Source organism: Cyrtonyx montezumae, unplaced genomic scaffold (assembly GCF_038088225.1).
Source record: "Cyrtonyx montezumae isolate F1298 unplaced genomic scaffold, pur_monq_1.0 scaffold_75, whole genome shotgun sequence".
NCBI classification, from domain to species: Eukaryota; Metazoa; Chordata; class Aves; order Galliformes; family Odontophoridae; genus Cyrtonyx; species Cyrtonyx montezumae.
In genome coordinates this window covers 54,128-74,830 of record NW_027072084.1, presented here as the reverse complement: position 1 = coordinate 74,830, position 20,703 = coordinate 54,128, and the positions used below count along the sequence as shown (strand labels likewise).

The 20,703-nt window shown below is 63.7% G+C and overlaps 4 protein-coding genes across 6 annotated transcripts in view; 2 read left to right on the top strand and 2 right to left on the bottom strand.

Moving 5' to 3' along the window:
• Positions 1–20,087, bottom strand: part of SETDB1 (SET domain bifurcated histone lysine methyltransferase 1) — a 54,587-nt gene extending 34,500 nt beyond the window's left edge. The window contains exons 1-21 of the mRNA XM_065751544.1: positions 19,871–20,087; positions 19,394–19,569; positions 18,937–18,968; positions 18,720–18,819; positions 18,185–18,352; positions 17,886–18,087; positions 16,620–16,693; positions 16,137–16,327; positions 15,452–15,581; positions 15,010–15,148; positions 12,754–12,903; positions 11,705–12,295; positions 10,996–11,112; positions 10,520–10,689; positions 9,738–10,351; positions 9,543–9,571; positions 9,264–9,396; positions 8,785–8,941; positions 8,487–8,695; positions 8,211–8,299; positions 8,005–8,129 (exon numbers count right to left, since the gene is read on the bottom strand). Of these exons, the coding sequence (XP_065607616.1) occupies positions 8,012–8,129; positions 8,211–8,299; positions 8,487–8,695; positions 8,785–8,941; positions 9,264–9,396; positions 9,543–9,571; positions 9,738–10,351; positions 10,520–10,689; positions 10,996–11,112; positions 11,705–12,295; positions 12,754–12,903; positions 15,010–15,148; positions 15,452–15,581; positions 16,137–16,327; positions 16,620–16,693; positions 17,886–18,087; positions 18,185–18,352; positions 18,720–18,819; positions 18,937–18,968; positions 19,394–19,569; positions 19,871–20,082 (3,801 nt within the window). The 5' untranslated portion in view covers positions 20,083–20,087 and the 3' untranslated portion in view covers positions 8,005–8,011. The remainder of the gene's footprint in view (positions 1–8,004; positions 8,130–8,210; positions 8,300–8,486; positions 8,696–8,784; positions 8,942–9,263; positions 9,397–9,542; positions 9,572–9,737; positions 10,352–10,519; positions 10,690–10,995; positions 11,113–11,704; positions 12,296–12,753; positions 12,904–15,009; positions 15,149–15,451; positions 15,582–16,136; positions 16,328–16,619; positions 16,694–17,885; positions 18,088–18,184; positions 18,353–18,719; positions 18,820–18,936; positions 18,969–19,393; positions 19,570–19,870) is intronic.
• The window catches only part of SSR2 (signal sequence receptor subunit 2), an 89,719-nt gene that overhangs the window by 39,044 nt on the left and 29,972 nt on the right, over positions 1–20,703 (bottom strand). The window contains exon 7 of one of the 2 annotated variants that reach the window (XM_065751542.1): positions 810–819. The exons of the other annotated variant lie outside the window; for it this stretch is intronic. The gene's annotated coding sequence lies outside the window, so the exon portion shown is untranslated. Of the gene's footprint in view, positions 1–809; positions 820–20,703 lie in introns of those variants that run through there. 2 annotated transcript variants of the gene reach the window in all.
• Positions 163–2,990, top strand: MINDY1 (MINDY lysine 48 deubiquitinase 1). Of its 2 annotated transcripts, XM_065751536.1 has the most exons (9): positions 164–669; positions 908–965; positions 1,305–1,369; positions 1,486–1,644; positions 1,739–1,841; positions 1,918–2,060; positions 2,137–2,307; positions 2,425–2,553; positions 2,626–2,990. In XM_065751536.1, the coding sequence occupies exons 1-9, from the start codon at positions 202–204 to the stop codon at positions 2,704–2,706; spliced, it is 1,377 nt and encodes a 458-aa protein (XP_065607608.1). In that variant the 5' UTR covers positions 164–201; the 3' UTR covers positions 2,707–2,990. The 2 variants fall into 2 exon arrangements, with proteins under 2 accessions (XP_065607607.1, XP_065607608.1); XM_065751535.1 differs by having other exon boundaries at positions 163–669; positions 2,425–2,990.
• On the top strand, positions 3,642–7,048 carry CERS2 (ceramide synthase 2). Its single transcript, XM_065751521.1, has 11 exons — positions 3,642–3,717; positions 4,474–4,647; positions 5,090–5,207; positions 5,286–5,404; positions 5,583–5,640; positions 5,730–5,780; positions 5,925–6,017; positions 6,156–6,284; positions 6,378–6,484; positions 6,571–6,724; positions 6,910–7,048. Exons 2-11 carry the CDS (start codon positions 4,475–4,477, stop codon positions 7,039–7,041), a joined length of 1,134 nt encoding a protein of 377 aa, XP_065607593.1. The 5' UTR covers positions 3,642–3,717; position 4,474; the 3' UTR covers positions 7,042–7,048.

Below are 20,703 nucleotides of genomic sequence, written 5' to 3'. Positions count from 1 at the left end.
CCCAGAGGGGCCTTTGAGGTGTGCCGTGCAGGTTGGCATCTCAGAGCGGTGCTCCTTTGGATCGTCTCGGTTACTTTGAAGCGAAGGGCAGTGCCTGGTGAGAAAGCAGAGGTTGGGACCGCTCAGAACCGGCGCGCTGCTGGGAGGTGTCCATCCCCCGGGACCACGCGGAGCTGCCAACGGATGCTCTGAGCTGTGGGGATGGAGCTGCAGCCTGAGCTGGGGACGGTGCTCACGAGCACGGGGGACGGTGCCCAGTGTGGAGAGACCGACCCTGAGCCCTGCCAGCAGGACACGGGGGGGTCTGACGGAGGGGGGGACGTCCCATCCGACAGCGGGCACGGTCAGGTGCTGCAGCCAGAGGTAAAGGAGGAGGAGGCACCCAGTCCCAGCTCCACGGAGGGTCCCTCTGAGCACCAGGAGAGCAGAAGCCAAAGTGCCCAGGAGGAGCTGCCCACCCCCAGGGAGAGCGGTGCGTCCCCCGGGGGAACCCCGCAGGCAGCGGCCGAGCCCCCCAGCGCCCGCTCCCCCTCCCGGGAGCCTGAGCCCGACTTCTACTGCGTGAAGTGGATCACGTGGAAGGGAGAGCGGACGCCCATCATCACCCAGAGCGAGAACGGGCCCTGCCCGCTGCTGGCCATCATGAACATCCTCTTCCTGCAGTGGAAGGTGAGCAGCGGGGGGGGCTGCAGGGTGGGGGACGGGGTGCAATTCCTCCATGGGACACCGATAGGAATGTTTTCTGGGGGGGCAGCTGTGGGGTAACACAGCGAGAAGGAAAAGGAGAGCGAAGGCGTCTCACCGTGCTGCCTCTCCTGACTCAGTCTGGGCCACTGAGTTGGAGGGGCTATGGTGCTGGGGGGGGGGCACTGCTGGCCGTCCCCCCCCTCACCCAATGTGCTTCCAGGTGAAGCTGCCCCCGCAGAAGGAGGTGGTGACGTCGGATGAGCTGATGGCACATTTGGGTGAGTGGGGGCAGTGCTGTCAGCCACTGGGGGCTCCTGGGTCGGGTGTGGGGCAGTGGTCCCCATCCACCACCCGTGGGTCCGTTGCGGTGCCGCCTGTGGGGTCTGTCCCCTTCCCCAAACCCCCCATCCCTGTGCACAGCTCCTGAGGGACGTTCCCTCTGGGTGCAGAGGAGGAGGGGGACGTGGTGCCCAGACCGTTTGTGGGGGGGGAGGGAGGGTTGGTTCGGGGTGGCAGGAGTGGACAGGGGAGGGATTTCCGGAGTGGGGCCGAGCTGTGCCGGGCCCCATACACCGCTGGGAGCCCCGGAGTGACCATTCACCTCCACCACATCCAAGGGGACTGCATCCTGTCCATCAAACCCCAGGAGAAGTCGGAGGGGCTGCAGCTGAACTTCCAGCAGGTGAGGGGTGAGGTCGGGCTGGGGGGCACACGCCCCATTTCCTTCTGTGCACAGTGCACCCACTGCAGCACTGAGCTCCTCCCGAGTGGGACCTGGTGCTTCCCCCCCCCCACCAGAACGTCAACGACACCATGATGGTGCTGCCCAAGCTCTCCACGGGTCTGGACGTGAACGTGCGCTTCACGGGCGTCTCCGACTTCGAGTACACCCCCGAATGCATCGTCTTCGACCTCCTCAACGTCCCTCTGTACCACGGCTGGCTGGTGGACCCGCAGGTGTGGCAGTGGGGGGTCACGTCCTGGGGTGGAGCGGGCCGTGGCGGTCGCCCCCTCGGTGTGAATTCTCCCATCCTCACCGCTTCGCCCCCAGAGCCCCGAGGTGGTGCGAGCCGTGGGCAAGCTGAGCTACAACCAGCTGGTGGAGAAGATCATCACCTGCAAGCACTCCGGAGACACCAACCTGGTGACCGAAGGTGGGAGCTGTGCTGGGGGGGGGGGGGGGGTCCAGGGCCGCCCCCCGGCCGCACTCTGACGTCCCCACCGCCCCAGGGCTGATTGCTGAGCAGTTCCTGGAGTCCACGGCCTCCCAGCTCACCTACCACGGGCTGTGCGAGCTGACGGCCGCCGTCAAGGAGGAGGAGCTGAGCGTCTTCTTCCGCAACAACCACTTCAGCACCATGATAAAGCACAAGGTGCCGCCTGCAGGAGGGGAGGGGGCTGCGAGGTGTCCCCCCCCGCAGCTGTTCTGAGTCCCGCTGTCCCCACCAGGGCCACCTGTACTTGCTGGTGACGGACCAGGGCTTCCTGCAGGAGGAGCGGGTGGTGTGGGAGAGCCTTCACAACGTGGACGGCGACAGCTGCTTCTGCGACACGCAGTTCCACCTCAGCCATGCCCTGGGCAAGGAGGCGGCCGCGCCGGAGCAGAGCCAGCTGGACCAGGTGAGGGGCCACGAGGGGCCAGACCCCCACCCAGCCCTGAGAGATGGCACAATCCCCCCTTCCCACCCCCCCCCGGCGCCGTGCCCACCCCTCTCTTTGCTTCCCCCCCATGCCCAGGACTACATGATGGCCCTATCCCTGCAGCAGCAGCAGGGCCAGGACCCCTCTGCGCTCAGCGACCTGGAGCTGGCACGCCAGCTGCAGCAGGAGGAGTACCAGCAGCGGCCGCCCCCGGCCCCCCCGCAGGTATCGGGGTCCCCCCCCTTGTGCCCCTCTGCTCCGTCCTCCCCTCGGCCCCAGCCCCATGTCTGCCTGCAGGGCCGAGCACAGCAGAGCGGCCGCCCGACACCGGAGCGGAGACAGCGGCACAAGCAGAACTCGGACTGCACCCTCCTGTAGCCCACCCCCCCCAGGACCCCCCCGTCCTGCAGGGACCCTCTGCTGACCGTGGGGACGATGTGGTGTGAGACGTGGGGGCGGGGGGGCTCCCTCCTCACACAGCGCTGGGACCGTCCCCGTTTTTCCAGTGGCCTTAACATGGGGGTGAGGAACCCATGGGAGCAGGGTCCCCCCCACCCCACTACGGACCCTCAGGAGCAGTGGGGCCGCGTGGGGGGTAACGCGTGCCCCCCTCCCACAGCATTGCCTTAACCCTTGGCCAATAAAGGACTTTGCCCATCGCAGCCGCTGCTGTTGGGGACTGGGAGTTTGGGGGGGGGATTGGCTATAGGGGTCGGAGGGAGGGATGGGGTTGGTGGGGGGGTGGGTTTGGGGTCATGGGGGAGGGAGGGAGAGCAGAGGGGTGTGTGTAGGGGCCCTGAGGATCGCTGTAGGGACAGAAGGGGTGACATAGGGGTTGGAGGGGTGGCTGCAGGGGCTGTGTTGGGGAGAGTGGGGTGGGAGATGGGGAGTTAAGAGGTGTCATGGGGGCTGCGTGGAGAGGAGCAGAGGTCTCTCTAGGGAGGGGGCACACCGGGGGCCCTAGGGCCCACAGGGGCTGCGAGAGAGGGTCGTGGGGGGCTGTAGGGACATGGGGGTCACGGGTAGGGGCTGCACGGGGTGGGTGGCACGAGGGTGCCTACGGCGGCTGTGAGGGGAGGGGGGGGGGCCAGGGGGGCGGGGGCTTTGTCCCCCTCTCCCCCCGTGGGCTGCGCGGTCCCGGGGCCGCGCGTGACCCCGCGCCCGCATCCCGTTAATCCCCGCCCCCTCCCGCTAAGCCCCGCCCCCTCCCGGCATCTCCCGCGGCGATGGATCTCTCGCTCCCGACGGCCACGCCCACCTGCCGTTAAGCCCCGCCCCCCGCTGCCCCGGGCCCGCCCGGCGGCGTTGGCGGTGACGTCACTGCCGCCCTCTGCGGGGCGCGGGGGGGGCGGCGGCGGCGGCGGCGCTGAGGGCGGCGGCGGCGGCGGAGTGAGTGGGGCCGGGGGGGGGAGGGGCGTGGGGGGGTCGGGGTGGGCGCGGGTGGGAGGGGGGCGGCGCGGCCTCGCCCCACGTTCGCCATTTTCGCACCCCCCTCCCCCCCCCCTTTTCCCCTTCCCGGGGCCGCAGTTCGGGACGGCCGCGGGTGGGTCCGGGGGAGGGGGGGGGTGGGCCGTGAGCGCCCCACGCGCGGTTTTGGGGCCCCAACGCCGAGCGGGAGAACCGCCCCGCGCCGTTCCCGGGGCACAAAGCGGCGCATTGTGCCCCGCGGCGAAATCCCTCCGTCCGTGGGGGTGGGGGGGGCCGGTGCCGCCCGTCCCGCTCTGCCCCATGGGAAATCCCTCCGTGGGGCCCGGGGGGCTCCGCGCGCCGCCCGTCCCGTTGTGCCCCACGGGAGATCCCCGCGTGGGGCCGCGGGGGCGCGCGCGGCGGTTCCCCGTGGATGGAGCGTCCGAGCGCGGTTAATGATCACCGCCGCGCGGAACAAAGTCCCCTCCGGGCCCCGAAGCGCTCCGCTCCGCGCGGCCCCACCGCCCCGTGGGGCTCCGCCGCGCCGACCGTGACCCCACCGTGGGGTCGGGGGGGGGGGGGGGGGCGTTGGGGCCGTGACCCCGACCGTGGGGTTGGGGGCTTTGGGGCGCGTTCCCGTGGCGGGGCCCAACGTCTCCGCGTCGCTGTGGTTCCGTGCCCCACGGGATGGGGGTAAAGCTGCCCCCCCTCACCCCCCGTTGCCCCCTCCCGTCCCAGCATGTTCCGGACCCTGTACAGCTATTTCTGGTGGGAGCGGCTCTGGCTGCCGGCGAACCTCACCTGGGCCGACCTGGAGGACCGCGATGGGCGCATCTACGCCAAAGCCTCCGACCTCTACGCCACCATCCCCTTGGCCTTCCTCTTCCTCATCGTGCGCCACCTCTTCGAGACGTGAGTGACCCCAAAACCCCCCCTCCCCCCCCCCGTGCTCAGCCCCAGACCCCGTCCCCACGCTCTGCTGTCCTCTGCACTGCACCGTTGGGTGATCCCGGGGGTCCCTCTGTGAGTCTGTGCCCCCCCGGGCTCAGCTCTGTGCCCTCAGAGCCGCAGTGGGGGCTCGGGTTGGGGGTCCCACGCCCGGGGGTCTCTGCCCACCCCCCCACAGACGGAGCACTGGGGCTGTGTCCCCACACAAACGTGGCTTTGTGCATCTGAGAGCGATTTGTTGGGCAAACAATGGGGCTCAGCCCGGGGCCGGGAACAGAGCGCGCTTTGTTGGCAACGGGGGGCGAGTGGCCGCCGCTCCGCATCACTGTGCGGGGACGTGGGGGGGGGGGACGTGGGTCCCTTTGGGGGACGGAGCCCGGAGTCACGGGGGTGGGGGTCCCCGTAGGTACGTGGCCACCCCGCTGGCCGCGCTGCTGGGCGTCAAGGAGCGCGTGCGGCTGAGAGCCGCCCCGAACGCCGTGCTGGAGAAGTTCTACGCCGCCACCTCCAAACAGCCCAAGCAGGTGAGGGGCTGGGGGGGGTTCCCCAGAAGGGGCTGAGGGGGAGAGCACTGATGCCACCGATGTCCCCGCCGTCCCCAGGCCGATGTGGAGGTGCTGTCGAGGAGGAGCGGCTGCTCGGTGCGCCAGGTGGAGCGCTGGTTCCGCCGCCGCCGCAACCAGGACCGGCCCAGTCTGCTCAAGAAGTTCCGGGAGGCGAGGTGAGCGCGCCCGGCCCTGGGGTGGGGTCTGCAGTGTGGAGGTACCATGGGGGGGCTCAGCTCCCCCATGCCCCCCCTTCCAGGGAGGGCACAACTTGGGGGGGGGGGTCGGTGGGTCCATCGTCGCCCATCCCCCGCCCCCCTGCGCCCCTGAGCACGGTCTGCTTCCTTTTTCCAGTTGGCGATTCACGTTTTACCTTCTTGCTTTCATTGCTGGCATGGCTGTCATAGTGGATGTGAGTAGTGCCCCCCACCCCTGTGCCCGCTGCCCCCCCCGCCCCCCCTGCTGACGCCTCTCTCTGTCTGTCCCCCCCCCCTCCTGCAGAAGCCGTGGTTCTACGACCTGCGGGAGGTGTGGAAGGGGTACCCCATCCAGGTGAGCCCCCCCACCGCATTCCGACCCCTGTGGGGATGTCCCCCATCCATCCCCACGCTTCTGGGAAGGTCACATCCATCCCCACAGAGGGGAGGATGGAGGGGTCCCCCCGGGGCCCCCCCTCAGCGCATCCTTTGCTTTCAGAGCATCCTGCCCTCGCAGTACTGGTACTACATGATCGAGCTCTCCTTCTATTGGTCCCTGCTCTTCAGCATCGCCTCCGACGTCAAGCGCAAGGTGGGACCCCCCCCGACCCTCCCTGTGGGAACGGGTCATTTTTGGGGTGGCAGAGGGGATGGGGGAGGGCTCAGTGGGGGCAGAGATGGAGGGGCGGGGGCTGACATGACCCCCCCCTTCCTCTCGTTGTGGGCGCAGGACTTCAAGGAGCAGATCATCCACCACGTGGCCACCATCATCCTCATCAGCTTCTCCTGGTTCGCCAACTACGTCCGCGCGGGGACGCTCATCATGGCCCTGCACGACTCCTCCGATTACCTCCTGGAGGTACAGCCCCCCCCGCCCCCCCTCCCCACCCCCCCCGACCCGCGGGGCTGTGCCTGTGCCCCTCACCCCCCCCCCCCCCCCCCCAATTTGCAGTCTGCCAAAATGTTCAACTACGCCAACTGGAGGAACACCTGCAACAACATCTTCATCGTCTTCGCCGCCGTCTTCATCGTCACCCGTTTGGTCATTCTGCCCTTCTGGTGAGCGTGGGGGGGCAGAGCGTGGGGGGGGAGTGTCACCCAGTGGGGGTGGGTCTGTAACAGAGCCCCCCCCCCCCCCCCCCCAGGATCATGCACTGCACGGTGGTGTACCCGCTGGACCTCTACCCGCCCTTCTTCGGCTACTACTTCTTCAACGCCATGATGGGAGTGCTGCAGCTGCTGCACATCTTCTGGGCCTTCCTCATCATCCGCATGGCACACAAGTTCATAACTGGAAAGGTGAAGTGGGGGGGGGCCGTGGGGGGGCTACAGCCCAGGTCTGTATGGGGGGTGGGGGTGGAAAGAGGGGCAGAGAGAAAACTGCAGCGGTGGGGGATGGGGGGAAACTGAGGCCTGGAAGAAGGCAGCACTGAAATGAGTGCTCCCCATAACCCTGCCCCCCCCCCCGCCCCCCCCACCCTCAGGTGGTGGAGGATGAGAGGAGCGACCGAGAGGAGACGGACAACTCAGAGGAGGAGGAGGAGGCGACGAAGAACGGACCGCTGTCCAACGGGCACCCCCCCATCCTCAACAACAACCACCGCAAGAACGACTGAGTGCCCCTCCCCACGGCCGGGGGGGGCACATAGCGCTGGGGGTCCTCCCCCCCTCCATCCTCCCCCCTCCCATAGAGCAAACCGGGACCCCCCCAGTGCCCCCCAACCCCCTCTGGGACCGCAGCTCTGGGGAGGGGGGGGTGTGGGAAGCGGTGTCTCTCTTACCCCCCCCTCGCTCCTCTTTGCCTTTCACCCACTGCCTTAATGGGACCGCTCCGGCCCTCAGCCCCCCCCCCCCCCACCTTGAGCCCCCCCATCGACGCTGTGGGAGGAGGGGTCGGGCGGACCCCATTCCCTGTGCTGAGTTGGGGGGGTGGGAACCCCCGGAGGTGGAGGAGCGGATGAAGCTGTGCCGGATTTGTGCCGACGCAGCGGAGCTGTGGGGTCAGCGCTGCTGTGTCCCCCCCCCGCCCCCCCCACTCCTCCTCTGTCAATGGGGCGCAGCTCTGTGCCCCCTGGACCCCCCCCCATGGGACAGAGGGGATCGATGGGCGATGGTTCTGTTTCTATTTATTGGGGGGGGGGGGCTAAGGGGGCTCTGCCTCCTGTGCCAAAGGGGGGAGGACGTGGGGGGGGAGGGGGGGAAGGACCATTAACCGCCATCAGACCAAAATGCGCCGTTTTGTTTTTGGTTTTTTGGTTTCTTTTTTTGTTTTGGTTTTCTTTTCTTTTTTAAAAGTTAAAATATATTAATAAAGTTAAAAAAAAAAATCGATTGATAACGATAAACTTCGGAGCTGTCAATGATTGAATAAATAATGGGGGGGGGGCACTGCGCCGTGTGGAGGTTTTTGGTGTAGAAAAACCCATTTTATTGCATCGTGACAATGAGAACTGTTCACATGGTGGAGTTGGGGGCGATGCCCTCTGCTCCCTCCCCCCACCCCCATCCACCACGATGGGAACGGTGGGGTGGTCCCCCCCATCAGCACAGGGCCGAGGGGGGTTGGGGGGTGCGGTGGGGGGGGGCTCAGAGCAGCCGCCCCCGGCACTCGATGGCCCCGCAGCAGCACAGCAGCTCTTTGCCCTCCACGCTGCCCACCTCGTAGTTGTAATCCCACGTCAGCTCCGTGCCCGCCCGGATCCTCCTGGAAGGGAACAGCGGTGCCATGGGGGGGTGGGGGGTTTGTGGGGCTGCCCCCCCCCCCTCCTGCCCTCCCTGCACTCACTTGCTGGCGAAGAACGCGACCCAGGGGAAGCGGAGGTCGTGGGTGTCCACGAAAACGTTCTGCACGAAGAGGTTGGGACTGCAGCTGTGCTGCGATGGGAAGAGCAGAGCGGGCAGTGAGGGGGGGGCACCCAACCCTCACAGCCCCCACATCATCCCAGTGCCTCCCAGTGCCTCCCCACGTCGCACTGGGACCATGCGGGACCCCACCCCGCCCCCCCAGGGCCACACACACACGCCGTGCCCCCCCCCCCCCCCCCGTGGCTGTGGGGCTCACGTTGAGGTAGCGGCCCAGGTTCCCCTCCAGTTTGGCGTCGATGATGTAGCAGGACTCCTCCCCGTCGTAGAACTGCCGCGTGGTTCTGCACACCGGGGCGCTCTCGCCCTTCTCGGCCGCCACGGGGGTGGATTTGATGGCAATGCCGTGCGTGGATTTGAGGGCGAAGCCCCGCGTGGATTTCACGGCCACCTGCCTCTTCACGGCGCCTGCGGACGCACCCTGTGGGGCTCAGCCCCCCCTCCCCCCCCCCCCAGCCCCACCTGCAGCTCCTCCCCTCCCCCCCCTCCACGCTCACCTGAGCCGGAGTTCTTCTTGTCGTCGCCCTCCTCCTCCTCGGAGCCGGAGGAGATGGTCTGGATGTCGTCGCTGTCGTTGGTGCCCTGTGGGTGCCCCTCCGCCTTCGGGCCGACGTCGCCGTCGCTGTCGGTGCTGCTGGACAGGGTCAGCACGTCCTGGGAAGCGTTGGTGCAGCTCCTGAGCATGGGGGGGGGGCAGCACATGGCCCCCCCACCCCCCCCCGGAGCTGTGAGCACCCCCACACCCCACAGGGACCGTCTGCACACGGATGGTGGCAGTGGGGCTGAGCTCACTGCGGGTCGTGCAGGGAATACCCCAAACCCAAAGACCACGGGGGTGGGGGCACAGGGCACAAAACCCTCTGAGCCACGGGGCAATCAGCACTGGGAGGTGTCCATGTCCCCCCCGACCCCCACCCATCCCAACTCCTCCGTGACCCCCACGAGGGACTGGAGGTGCCGGGTGGGGGCTGCTCACCTCGGCAGGGGGATGCAGAGGGCCCAAGTGCCGCCGGCTCTGCAGCAGGGCTGTCTTACTGGTGGGTCTGCGCACCCCCTCCAGTTTGGGGGGACTGGGGTTGTAGCCAAACATCCGTCCCAGGTCGCTGAGCCTGAGGGGGGGGAGGGGGGAGCGCTGCACAGAGCTGCGTCTGCCCCCCATCACTGCTGCTGGGGGGCAGCGTGTGGCAGAGGGCTCCGTGCTCATCACAACGAAACCAAACCCCAGAAAAGCAGAGTACGACTGAAGGAACCTTACCCGGGAACCTTGCTCGAATCCTCAGGCTCCTGCGGAAGGAAGGAAGGCAGAAGATGGAAACGGCTCCTCTCAGTTTTTGGGGCCCGATCACCACCACAGCTCTCCCACCCCCCGCCCTCCCCTCCCCCCCCAGGGCAGAGGATGAGCAGAGACCCCCCCCCCCCCAGAACAGGGCTGAGCTCCCCGTGGGCTCACATCTTTCCTCGGTGCTTTGTTCTCTCCCTCCGCCGTCCCCGGGGCGGCCGTGGGCGCTCTGTCCCGCTCCCCGTGCTCGGCCCTGCAGGCCTTGGCCTCTCCTCCCTCGCTCATCTTGAAGGACGACGCGCTGTCGTTGTCCTGGAAGCCGTCGGACACGCTGTTGGAGCTGAGCCACGAGGCCACTTTGTTCTTGGAGGTCTCCTCGCCCACGGGCAGCTTGCAGGACGCAGCTGCCCCCGGCTCGTCGTGGCCGAGCTGCGCCATGAGCCCCGAGTCCTTGGAGGCCGTCTCCGAGAGCCCGTTCTCCCTCTGGCCGCGGGTCTGGCGCCGCGTGGCGTAGCTGCGCCACACCGAGCTGGCGTGGAAGCCGTCGTCCTTGCAGAAGTTGTCGTCGGAGCTGTCCTCGTTGGACTCGTCCTGCTCCTCGCTGCCCGTGTTGTCGTCGTCGTCGTCCTTCAGGTCCACCCCGCTGCTGTCGGACGAGCACTTGGCGTCGCTCTCGTAGCCCTCCTTGAAGTTCTCCACGCTCTCGATGTGGTCCAGGTTGGCGAAGTACTCGTCCCCCATCTCTAAGCCCTCTTTGTCGGCGAAGTCGTCCGTGAGGATTTTCCCTGGTGGTGGAAAGCAGACAAAACCAAGCTGAGCTTCCCAGCTCCACCAGTCCCCCCCCGTGGGGAGCGGTGGGGCCGTATCCCCACCGGGGTTCTTGGGGGCACAGCTCAGAGCGCCGCAGCGTTTTCCCCTCCCAAGGAATGGCGGTGCGATGTCAGGGCCCCCACCTGCGTAGATGCAGACGAACGAGCCCTTGGCGATGTCGTCGAGGCAGCGGATGCCCCAACCTTTGTTCTGAGTCTTGAACAGCTGCAGCCGGACCTGCAGCCCGTGCTGCACCAGGCGGTTGGTGCACATGTTCACGTTGCACTTGCACCTCTTGTTACACTCGTAAACCCTGAAGGGAAGGAGAGCAGCGTCAGCCCTCAGGGAGCAGAGAGGTCCTGCCCCGAGGCAGGAGGGCCCCACGAGTGGGTGCAGCGGCAGCAGCGGGGGCACAGGGGCGTGCAGAGGTGAGAACGCTCAGCAGTGCAGCGATGGCTGCGAGGGAGCAGCTGCCACATCCTGCAGCACTGCGTGGACCCCCCCGGGACGAGCAATACTGGAGGACCCAGGAGCAGAGGCGGCCCTGCAGCACCCGGCCTGCCTGAAAGCACGGGGGCAATGCTGCAGAGGGAGGGGGCAGGAGGAGGTGCACGCTCACCCAGTGGGGAGGCACTCCTCCAGCCTCTTGTGCTGGTAGCCCGAGTTGGGGTTGATCTGCCCGCCCGGGGTGCAGCCCGTGGCCTGGACGGTCAGCTGGTGGCAGGCACACTTGGATCTGCAGGCAGAGAGGGAAAACAACTCACCCGAGCCCCACAGAACCGTTCCTGCGCACCGGTTTGGCAGGAAGGGAAAGCTGAGCCCTCCTGTGAGCACGGGGACATCACCCAGAGCCGGGAGCAGCTTCCTGGGCTCAGCACCACGGCGCAAACAAACACAGGTTCATAGCTACATGAGGTTGGAAAGGACCTACAAAGACCATCTAGTCCAACCGCCCTCCTATCACCACCCCTACCCACTAACTACTAAATCAAATCCCTTAGCTAATTAACCTCATCTAAACGCTTCCTGAACAGCGCTGGGGACGGTGCCTCAACCACCCCCCAGGCCAGGCCATCCCAGTGCCTCAACCACCCCCCTGGCCAGGCCATCCCAGTGCCTCAACCACCCCCCAGGCCAGGCCATCCCAGTGCCTCAACCACCCCCCAGGCCAGGCCATCCCAGTGCCTCAACCACCCCCCAGGCCAGGCCATCCCAGTGCCTGAGCACTCTCTCAGCAGCAGGAGAGGAGGCCTGGCCGCACTCGCACGGGGTCAGAGCTCCGGGGCCGACCCACAGCTGGCTCAGCCGCGCCGGGGCTCTCCACCTACTTGTCCCTGCAGCCGTCCCTGCAGTCGCAGCCCACGAGGAACTCCCAGCCCGTGTTGATGAAGACCCCTTTGCCGGGGATGCGCTCCTTGCTGTACGCCACCTGGGGCGGCGGCGTGCCGTCGATCTCGTTGACGCAGGACAGCGGCACGTCCTCGCGGCCCTTGGTGATGTCGGCGATGTAGTAGTAGGGTTTGTAGGGCTGGAACTTGCGGTCCACCAGCACGTAGGGGTCGAGGCAGAACATCTCCAGGAAGAGAAAGTCGCAGTCGGTCTCGAAGAGGTAGCGCTCGATCTCGGCCATGCTGCGCAGGCAGAGCCCGCACGGCGTTTTGTAGATGACGTGGAAGCCCATCTTGCGGTTCACGCGGCGCCGCGCCGTCATGCGCCGGAAGTCGTAGAGCAGCGGGATGAGCAGGGGGTTCTTGCTGCGGTACTGCTCGCTGCGCACGGGCCGCACGCGGGACAGGCACGTGTAGCTGCACACGTGGGGGAGGTAGAAGAGCTTCTCGAGGGGCGCGCGGTACGGCGGCTCGTTGGGCACGCGCTCCTGCATGCCGTGGGAGGGCTGCGCGCTGCCGGGGAGGGGGAAGCTGCCGTGGGGGAGGGCACGCACTGCAGTTGGGGCTGCTCATCCCCACGCAGCAGCTCGTGGGTTTTCCTGCTCTGCTCAGCTCAGCAGGGGGTGTCAGGGGGAGGAGGGTGAGCAGCAAACCGCCCCCCAGAGGGGAGCAGGGCAGCAAGAGACAGCCACGTGCGGGTACAGATTAACGCCCCGGAGAAACGCGAGCCCCGAGGAAATAAGCGGGTTCAGAAGCTCCAGCCAGGGCTGAGCTCTGGGCAGAAGTGATAAGACGCTTCCCAAGCTGAAGCCAACGACAAAACGCAGCCAACAGCGCTCTGGGAGGGACAGCAAAGCGAGGAGGAGACCAACACGTGGGACCTGGCCAACAAAGGCACCCCCTCCCCAGCACGGCAGCCCCACAGTGAACCACAGCAACCCCAAAGCTCCCCAGCACCGCTCCCGGGGCCCCGAGGGTGCAGTGCTCACCGGTGCTGCTGTGCCGCCGCGCCGCGGCCCAGCGGAGGAGCATCGCTCAGCACGGGGGAGGACGGCGACGACTGCCCCGAGCCGGGACGGAAGGACGTGCTCTTCTTGGCCACCTGCTTCCTGGACTGGGCCAGCTGACCGTCTGAGCACCTGCACAAGGGAGAAGGGCAGCGATGGGCAACGCGCACACACACACACTCACACCCGGTGGGACTCGGGTGGACAGCGCAGCCCCAAGAGCCCCCCCAGCTCGGTGACAGCGTCCTGCCGAGCAGCAGTGAGCAGGCTCGTCCTCGTGGCCGTGCAAACCCTGCCTGCTCCTGAGCACACGCAGTGTGAGCGGTCCTGCAGCGGCCCCGGCCCAACTCTGACGCACTGCTGTTGGCTGAGGGCACAGAGAAATGCTGCACCCGTGGGAAGGAGCACACAGAGCCTGGGACGGTGCTTCAGAACCGAGCAGGGGAGGGATGACAGGTACAGAGCACACTTTAGTCCGTGCCAAGCAACAAAATGAGACACGGGGATGGGACATCACTGCCCCCAAAAGGGCTCTGGGGGCTGCCAGACAGCCCTGCAGGCAGCGCGCTGAGCAGGAGGGTGGGGGGCACCGAAGGCACCCACACCAAGCACTGCTGTCCCACAGCTGGAAGGACACAGCTGCAGCAAAACTCTGCCTTGAAAGGGAGGTGCTAAGAACACCTCCAAAAGCTCAGCAGCAATAGGACAGGGCTGCAGTCAGCGGGTGCTAAGAGCCAGAAGCAGCAGTGAGCAGCTCCCAGGCACTGCAGCAAGCCTGAAAGTGGGAACAGAAATAAGCTGCCCTCAGAGCAATGAAACAGGGCTGCAAAGAAACCATTGTCTCATGTTTAATAATCTAGAAAACAGCATTTGACCCCAAAGTGCTCCTGGAGGAGGCAGCAAAAGGGACACAGAGCGCTGCCCCCGGGCAACGATGGAGAAGGGCTGGCCTTGAAACAGCTGCATCCTTCCAGGCAGGACAAGGAAACGTGCGTGGTGTCTGCCCCATCAGATCTGACAACAAGGTCCTAAAGGTAAAGCCACTGTGAGGAGAGGGGGGAAAAAAAGGGCTTCTCGTAACCACGGCGAGGATTGCTGAACAGGAATGGAGACTGCACCCTGCGGATCCCAGCTGTGCTGCCTTCCCACCCCTCGGGGTGCCCTCGTGCCCCTCCCTGTGCTCCTGGGGTCCCTGGCAGTGCCTCTCCTCTCAGGTCTGCTGCAGAATTGGGGCAGGACTGCAGCTTCTGTCCTCCGCTCTCGGTCCGGTTGGCGTGGGAAGCGCGTTCCCTCCTCCAGCCCCACGTCCAGGGGCAGCACGAGCTGCATTGCTCCATGAGTGGAGAGGAATCCCACGCTGAGGACGGAGCCTGGGGCCAACGTTTGGGCTTTCACACGCACTGCTGTGCCTACAGAGCACCCGGTGGGTAAAACTGCACGAGCTGCACAGGTTCCTCGCAGCTGGGGCACCTCCTTTCTCCTTTCAGCCCACAGAGCATGACACAACGACAGCAGAACACGTGCTGCCACGGGGCCAGGCGGCCGTAAATCCGGATGGGAAATCCACAGCGGTGACAAAAATGAACAGGGGCAGCTTCTCTCTGCCCCGTAACGCCCTCAGGGTCCCAGAGCACGTGCTCAGGTGCCCCGGTGTGCTCAGGCACACCCCCTCGGTCACCAGGCCGAGTCCTCCCTCCGTCCAGGCCTCCTCCTTCGGCACCAGCCCGACCCTCAGCGGATGTCCCCCCCGGAGGAGGGGTGGGGGCAGCTCGGCTGCAGCTCAGACTGAGAGCATTTGGTCCACGAGTGCCCGGACCACGCGCTGATCCCAAGTTCCCAGAGCTCTGAAAGTCACTGAGTTCTGCGAGCAGGTCGGTCCAAGAGGAGGAGCGTGGGGAGCAGTGCCTGGACGTGACACGAGGGAGCAATTCAGACTCTTGGGAGAGAAGCAGTGAGCTAAGCTGGGGATGCAGCGAGTGCGAAGCGTTAGCCCTGCCTGAGGAGCGGGCATCTGGCCCAGGGGTGCTCAGCTCTCAGCTCCCCCGCCCCCAGCACCTCCTCCTGTCCTGCAGCCTTCCTCTCCAGCTTTCCCCAGAAGCCAAACTAGAAACACCTGAACAGCCAGGAACCGAGCAGAGCCACGAAGGAAACCCGAACCCGAGGGCTCAGGGCAGCGCCCAAAGGAGCTGAGCACTGCAGACGGAACACAAAGAAGCAGATAATGCACTCAGCACTTACTCCATGTCAGAGGGCTGCGGAGAAGCGGGCTGTGCTGCCAGCGAGGCCGCCTGCATCTGCTCCAGAGCTTTGTACTGCGTGCTGGCTCCAGTCAGGTCCTGCGTGTACTGCACCACGGGCCCTTTGCTGCGCACAGCACCTTGAGGGAGGAACAGAAGAGCACCGAATCAGCACCGAGCCCTTACAACAGCCACAGGTCGTCCCAAGAGCCACGAAACGCTGCCGTGGCCCCAAGGGCCAAAGCAGAACGGAAGCATTGGCCATGGACAGAGGGCCACAGGCAGAGCCTGGAGTCCTGGCTTTACACCCCACACAGACTCCGGCCACTACAGCGGGTTCAGCCCACTGCAAAGCCCACAGCTCCAGGAGCTGTGCCAGGAATGGCAGCACAGGACACGGACAGCGACCCCGCTCAGAGGCACTGTGAAGGAATGCTGCGTACCGACGTTGGGCCGAGTCCTCGCCTGCCCACTCTGCTTCTTCTCCTGGGTGGAGGCCGTGGAGGTTTTCATGCTGAACATGGGCTCGAGGCGCGTGGAGCCCCGGTAAATCCACTCACAGCGTTTGTCATCCTGCAGCAAGGAGAAGGAAACGCTCACAGCATCTGCAGCAAGAGCTTCCTGCACGAGGCACACAGAGCAACGCTGTCAAAGCCAACAGGACCCAGGTGAGAAAAGCACTGATGTGAAGGCTTGTGGAGCATCACGCAGCCAAGAGAGGGCAAAGGGTGAACAACGGGTCGTGTCCAGGCACAGTTATGCAGGCAGGGAGGGACCCGAGCAGGCACACACACGACGTCTGCTCCTCCGAGCCTGCAGAATACTGCAGCTCCTGCTCCAGAGCTGCTGGGAGCTTGCAGCAGGAAAGGAGCAGGACAGAGCACCTGCAGATGATGAGTTCTGTTTCATAACCACCCACAGAGCATTTTGCATGCAAAACTGCAGGAGCAAACTGCAATTTTCAGAGCTCTCATTCATGCAGATAAAGGCTTCACCCTCCCAGCAATGAGCAGGGATGAGCAGCACGTGTGTCTGCTGCTGTCTGACCCCACCAGGCCCACAGGTTCAGCTCTCGCACACAAACACACCCATCCTCCCCCCCAAAAGGGAGAGGAGAAACGGCCGTACCAGGAAGAGGATTTTGACCAGGCTGCTGTCCACCTCTTCCACCCTGGACTTCCACCAGGTCCCCTCCCACTCGGTTTTGATCAGCTGCCCGTTCTTCAGCAGCACCATGGGGCGGTTGGGGTACGCGCCGATGTACTCCTCGATGAAGTCCCGGCACGACACGTCCTCTATGTCCTCCCACGTCTTTTTAACTGCACAGAAAGGGATGGATGGGAGCAAATGAAGACAGGGAAAGGTCCTTGGCCTCTTTAGAAATGATCCCAGATGGATTCCTGCTAGGAACCACGAGGCAGCAGCCGGTGTCCCCGGTGCGCAGTGAGCACAGCACGCTGCTGCACACGCAATAGGACATCATTTCCTCCCTCTGTGTGCAAAGCAAACCTCCACAGGCTCAGTGCTGAGACACACGTAACCTCCATGTTCGAGCTGAGCTCTTCTGCGTGCCACCCAGTGTTAGGAACAGGTGAGGCAGAGGTCACTCACGCGGCCTGCAGACCGGGTACAGCTCCCACTCCTTGACGTACGAAGCGTAGCCATCGTCAAAGAAGATCAAGAACCTGGAGAACACAACGTGTGCTTAAGGCTGGACTTAGAAATAGCACTGAGTGAAAGCAGAGAAACCCCACTCTTCCCTCTGCCAGTTACAAAGGCCCCTGGGTCAGCTATGGCACACAAGGATGGACAGAACTGACTGCTCCTGCCCGGAGCTCGAGGCTTCGCCAGCACTGCCACTCTCCCCCAGCCCTGAGCTACACCGGCTACACCTGAGGTTCTCAGCAGCACAGCACAGCACAGCACAGCACAGCACAGCACAGCCAGGCCCTCCCTCCCCGGCCCCAGACATCTATGCCTCAGCCCCAGGAGATAAAACAATGATGGGGAAGAAAAAAACAATTCAATTGTTCTTCATCTCCAGAAGCAAAGGTATATTCAGAGCCTTTGGGACAGCAGAAGAGCTGCACACTGCGACTCAAAGAGCAGCACAGGGCAGAGCTGCGAGGGGGGAGCACCTCCACCTGCACATGGGAGGAGGGTGTGGAGGAGCTCAGGGCCTGGGGGGACACGGAGCACAGGGAGACACCACGGGGCTGAACCGCAGCGGCTCAGCGGTAAAAGATAAGGAAGAAAGATAAGAATAAAAGCTCATGCCCCCAAGTAATGCTTTGGATGCAGAGCCATGTCGGGGTTATGAGAGATCAGCCTAGCAGCCAGCCTAGCCAGGAGGAGTGCATTTGTAACACGACTAATAAGCACAGCTCCCTGCACAGTTATCCCACACTTATCAGATGGAACTTTACACGGTCGGGCGGAGCCACGTCTGAACTCAGCACGCAGCAATTACATCCTCTGTGGAACTTCTCAGAAAGACCACAAGACCAAAAACCACATCGAAGAAGCCCTGCCTCTCATCTGCATGCAGCTGAGGGGACTGCTCAGACCTGCTGCTGCTTCTGGCTGCGTGCTCAGGCAGCGCTGCTGGCACAGAATGCTCCTTCCTCACTCCATGCCCCGAGCAGCACACACTTCCAATCGTGTGATAACTGAATTACCAAACATGAGCTCTGACTCAGGGAGCTGAGCAACGTGCAGAAGCTCCACCCAAAGCTTTCACAGATGAGCAAAACCGAAGAAGCAGCACTGAGCGCTTCCTCCCTGGGGAGGCCAGGAAACATTCAGCTTCCACTACAGCACATTTCCTTCTTTCTGATTAAAAGAAGGAATGAACCGGTTGTGGGGAAGCACCGATACCTGTCCTTGTTCTTCATGTTTGGTGTCTCAGCCACTATGCCAGCATACAGCCACACCTGATCCCCATCTTTGTATTTCGCCACAACTCTGCTCCCAACGCAGTGCTTCTCCAGGGAGGGGTGATAGTCATAAGCAATGTGATTGCCAGAGAGCAAACTCTTCCCCTTATTGTCAAATTTCACTTTGTACTTCTTACCAGCACCTGAAAGACATTTCAGCACGGCCGGGTCGATAAAGGCACGGTGACTGCATGCAGCAAGGGCAAAGCTGGACAGCACGGACCCACACCCTGAACCTACCGACCGTCTGGATGGCAATCAGAGTTCCCTTGTGCCACGTTTTGGTTCTCTTCTTGCCCAGGATCCTCATGCCAACCTTGAGGTCGCCGTCGTTGCTGAGATCGCTCGCACCCACAGTGGGTCCCACGGACTGCAGAGTGCCAGGAGCTTGAGGAGGGCTTTGTGCATCTGCCCCAAAGAACAGCCAGGTTACGAACACCCCGGAGCCCGCTCTGCTATGCGTGCAATTGGAAGAGCATCTGTTGGGCCCACAGCAGGAAGCACTCCTGCTTTCCTTTGCTGCAGACAGCAAAGTGTTTCAGTTCCACGTGACGGAGCAATCGGCAAAGGAGGACAGCACAGCACTGAAAAGCTCTCATGGGAAATCCACCTCCAGTACTCAGCTTTAACAAGGGTTTAAAGAAACAAAACTGCACTTTGGGATTAGCACATCCCCTTCCCCAATAGAGAAGGGCAGAGCTGTATTTTTCCTCTCTGAAATGAACACAGACAGGCGTGGGATTCAGGCAGCACTAAGCAGCCTCCCCCCACTGACCTTTCAGTGCATCCTGAGTGTTCGTCCTCCTGTGCACAGCATCCATAAACTTCTGGACATCCTGGGCAGACCTTCTCATTGCTACCATGGCTTCCCGCAGCTGAAGGGAGAGAAAGAAAAAGAATATGAAGGAGTGTGGAATTCCCCCCCCCCACTGAATACAACAATGTCCTGAGCGTGCCAGCAAAGCACCACGGTCAGGTCTTGGCCAACTCACCAGTGACTTCACAATTTTGGGACTGGTATCATCTGCGTCTAGAGAGAAAATAAGTGGTTTAAAACATAGTGGGGAGGAAGAATCCATCTTAGAAAGTCACTGAAAGAAAAGAGATTAAAGTGTCTGTTCAAAAACATCTTCTGGTCCTGCCAGGAAATCCACTCAGAAAAGGCATTTTTCTTTTTGCTGCTCTTGCAGCTTCTCCACAGCAAAGGCAGGATTCGATAGGGAAAGCAATCAGGATGAACCTGAACTCCAGGAACGGTTAGAGGACCTGGCAGACCACGTGAGTGGTGACCTCCTATGAGCTAACAGCATTCCCCATCTGCTTCAGGGCCGCTGTGGCTGATGTGCTCTACAGTATCCCCACTCTGATCCTCCCCGTTCCCCTCCTGCTCCAGGACACTCCTATCCCCACTCCTTCCTCAGCACCACAGGGCACGATAAGATACTGAACTGTTCTTCCATCCCGAGTCAATACTCATGACATCATCGTCGTCATCGTCGTCTGGGATCTCGATCACTTCTGTGGGCTTGGCAGCTGAGTCCTCATCCTCAGAGCTGCTCTCACGGTACTCGAGGCCCAGCTTGGAGTACAGATCCTTTACCAGCATCTCACACTTATCAAAGTCTCTGGGGAGGGGGGGAGAAAAGAAGAGAGAGAGAGAGAGGCATGAAAAGACGTGGAGAGCTTGTAAGTAAACACAGCCATCATGAGGTGAGGGAGACACCTTCACAGGAGGGATTCGGGGTCACGGGGTGGTAATTATCCCCCAGTACCCACACACAAATCGATCAGTGCTGAAGCACGGTGTCAGCTGACACCGAAGGGAAATAGGCCGCACTCAGAACATCACTTTGCCACCCAATCTGCCCCATCTCTGCTCTGTGAGGCCCAACTCAACCCCACAACCGCAATCCCACACGCGCTCACCTCCACGCGTCGTCAAAGAGGCGGTCAACGTGAGCCACCTCTTCTTCCTTCTGCTTCACGTACTTCTCCAGCTCCTCCAGCTGCTGCTTCTTCTGCTTCACGAACTCAGACTTCTCCAGCTCTTCATTGATGATGTCCTGCAGTTCCTCCATGGAGATTCCCATCTCCTCCATCACTTCGTGTTGCAGCTCTTTGATGTCCTGGGAATCCATTTCTGCTGCACGTGGAACCACAGAGGGGTGAGCAAAGCCCAGCGAGACGCTCCGGCTGCCACACACAGCCCCGGGGGCACCGCAAGAGCACCAGCTCAACCTCCCTGAGCGCTCATCAGGAAGAAAACGCTACGCATGGCACTGAGACAGCATCACAGGCAAGCGAAAATAACCAAGCACAGCGTGAGAAACCAGAAGCTCTCGGGACCCCCCGCAGCACCTCCTCTCATCCCGACACGGAGTCCTCAGACCCACGGAAGGACTGAGCCTTTGCACCCCACTTCAGACCCAGGGGCGGTGAGGACGTGGCACCGCCGCCCACAGCTGCGGACGCCCCCTCCCTCCAGGCGCCCCGACCCACCCGTCCCGCCACCCCGCGCTCCTGTGACCTTGAAGCCCCCGTCCAGCACAGCCCTCCTCTGCCCCACGGCTCGCGATCCCCCCACGCTGCACCCCCCCGTCCTAACGCGAAGAGCCGCCGTCGGTCCGAGGCCGGGAGCGAGACCCCCGCGCTCCTCATGGCCCCGTTCCTGCAGGACCCCCCCGGGGAGCTCACCCACCCTCCCTCACCTCGACCCCACGGCGCAGCCCCGACCCCGCGTGGGAACGGCGCTGAGGAAC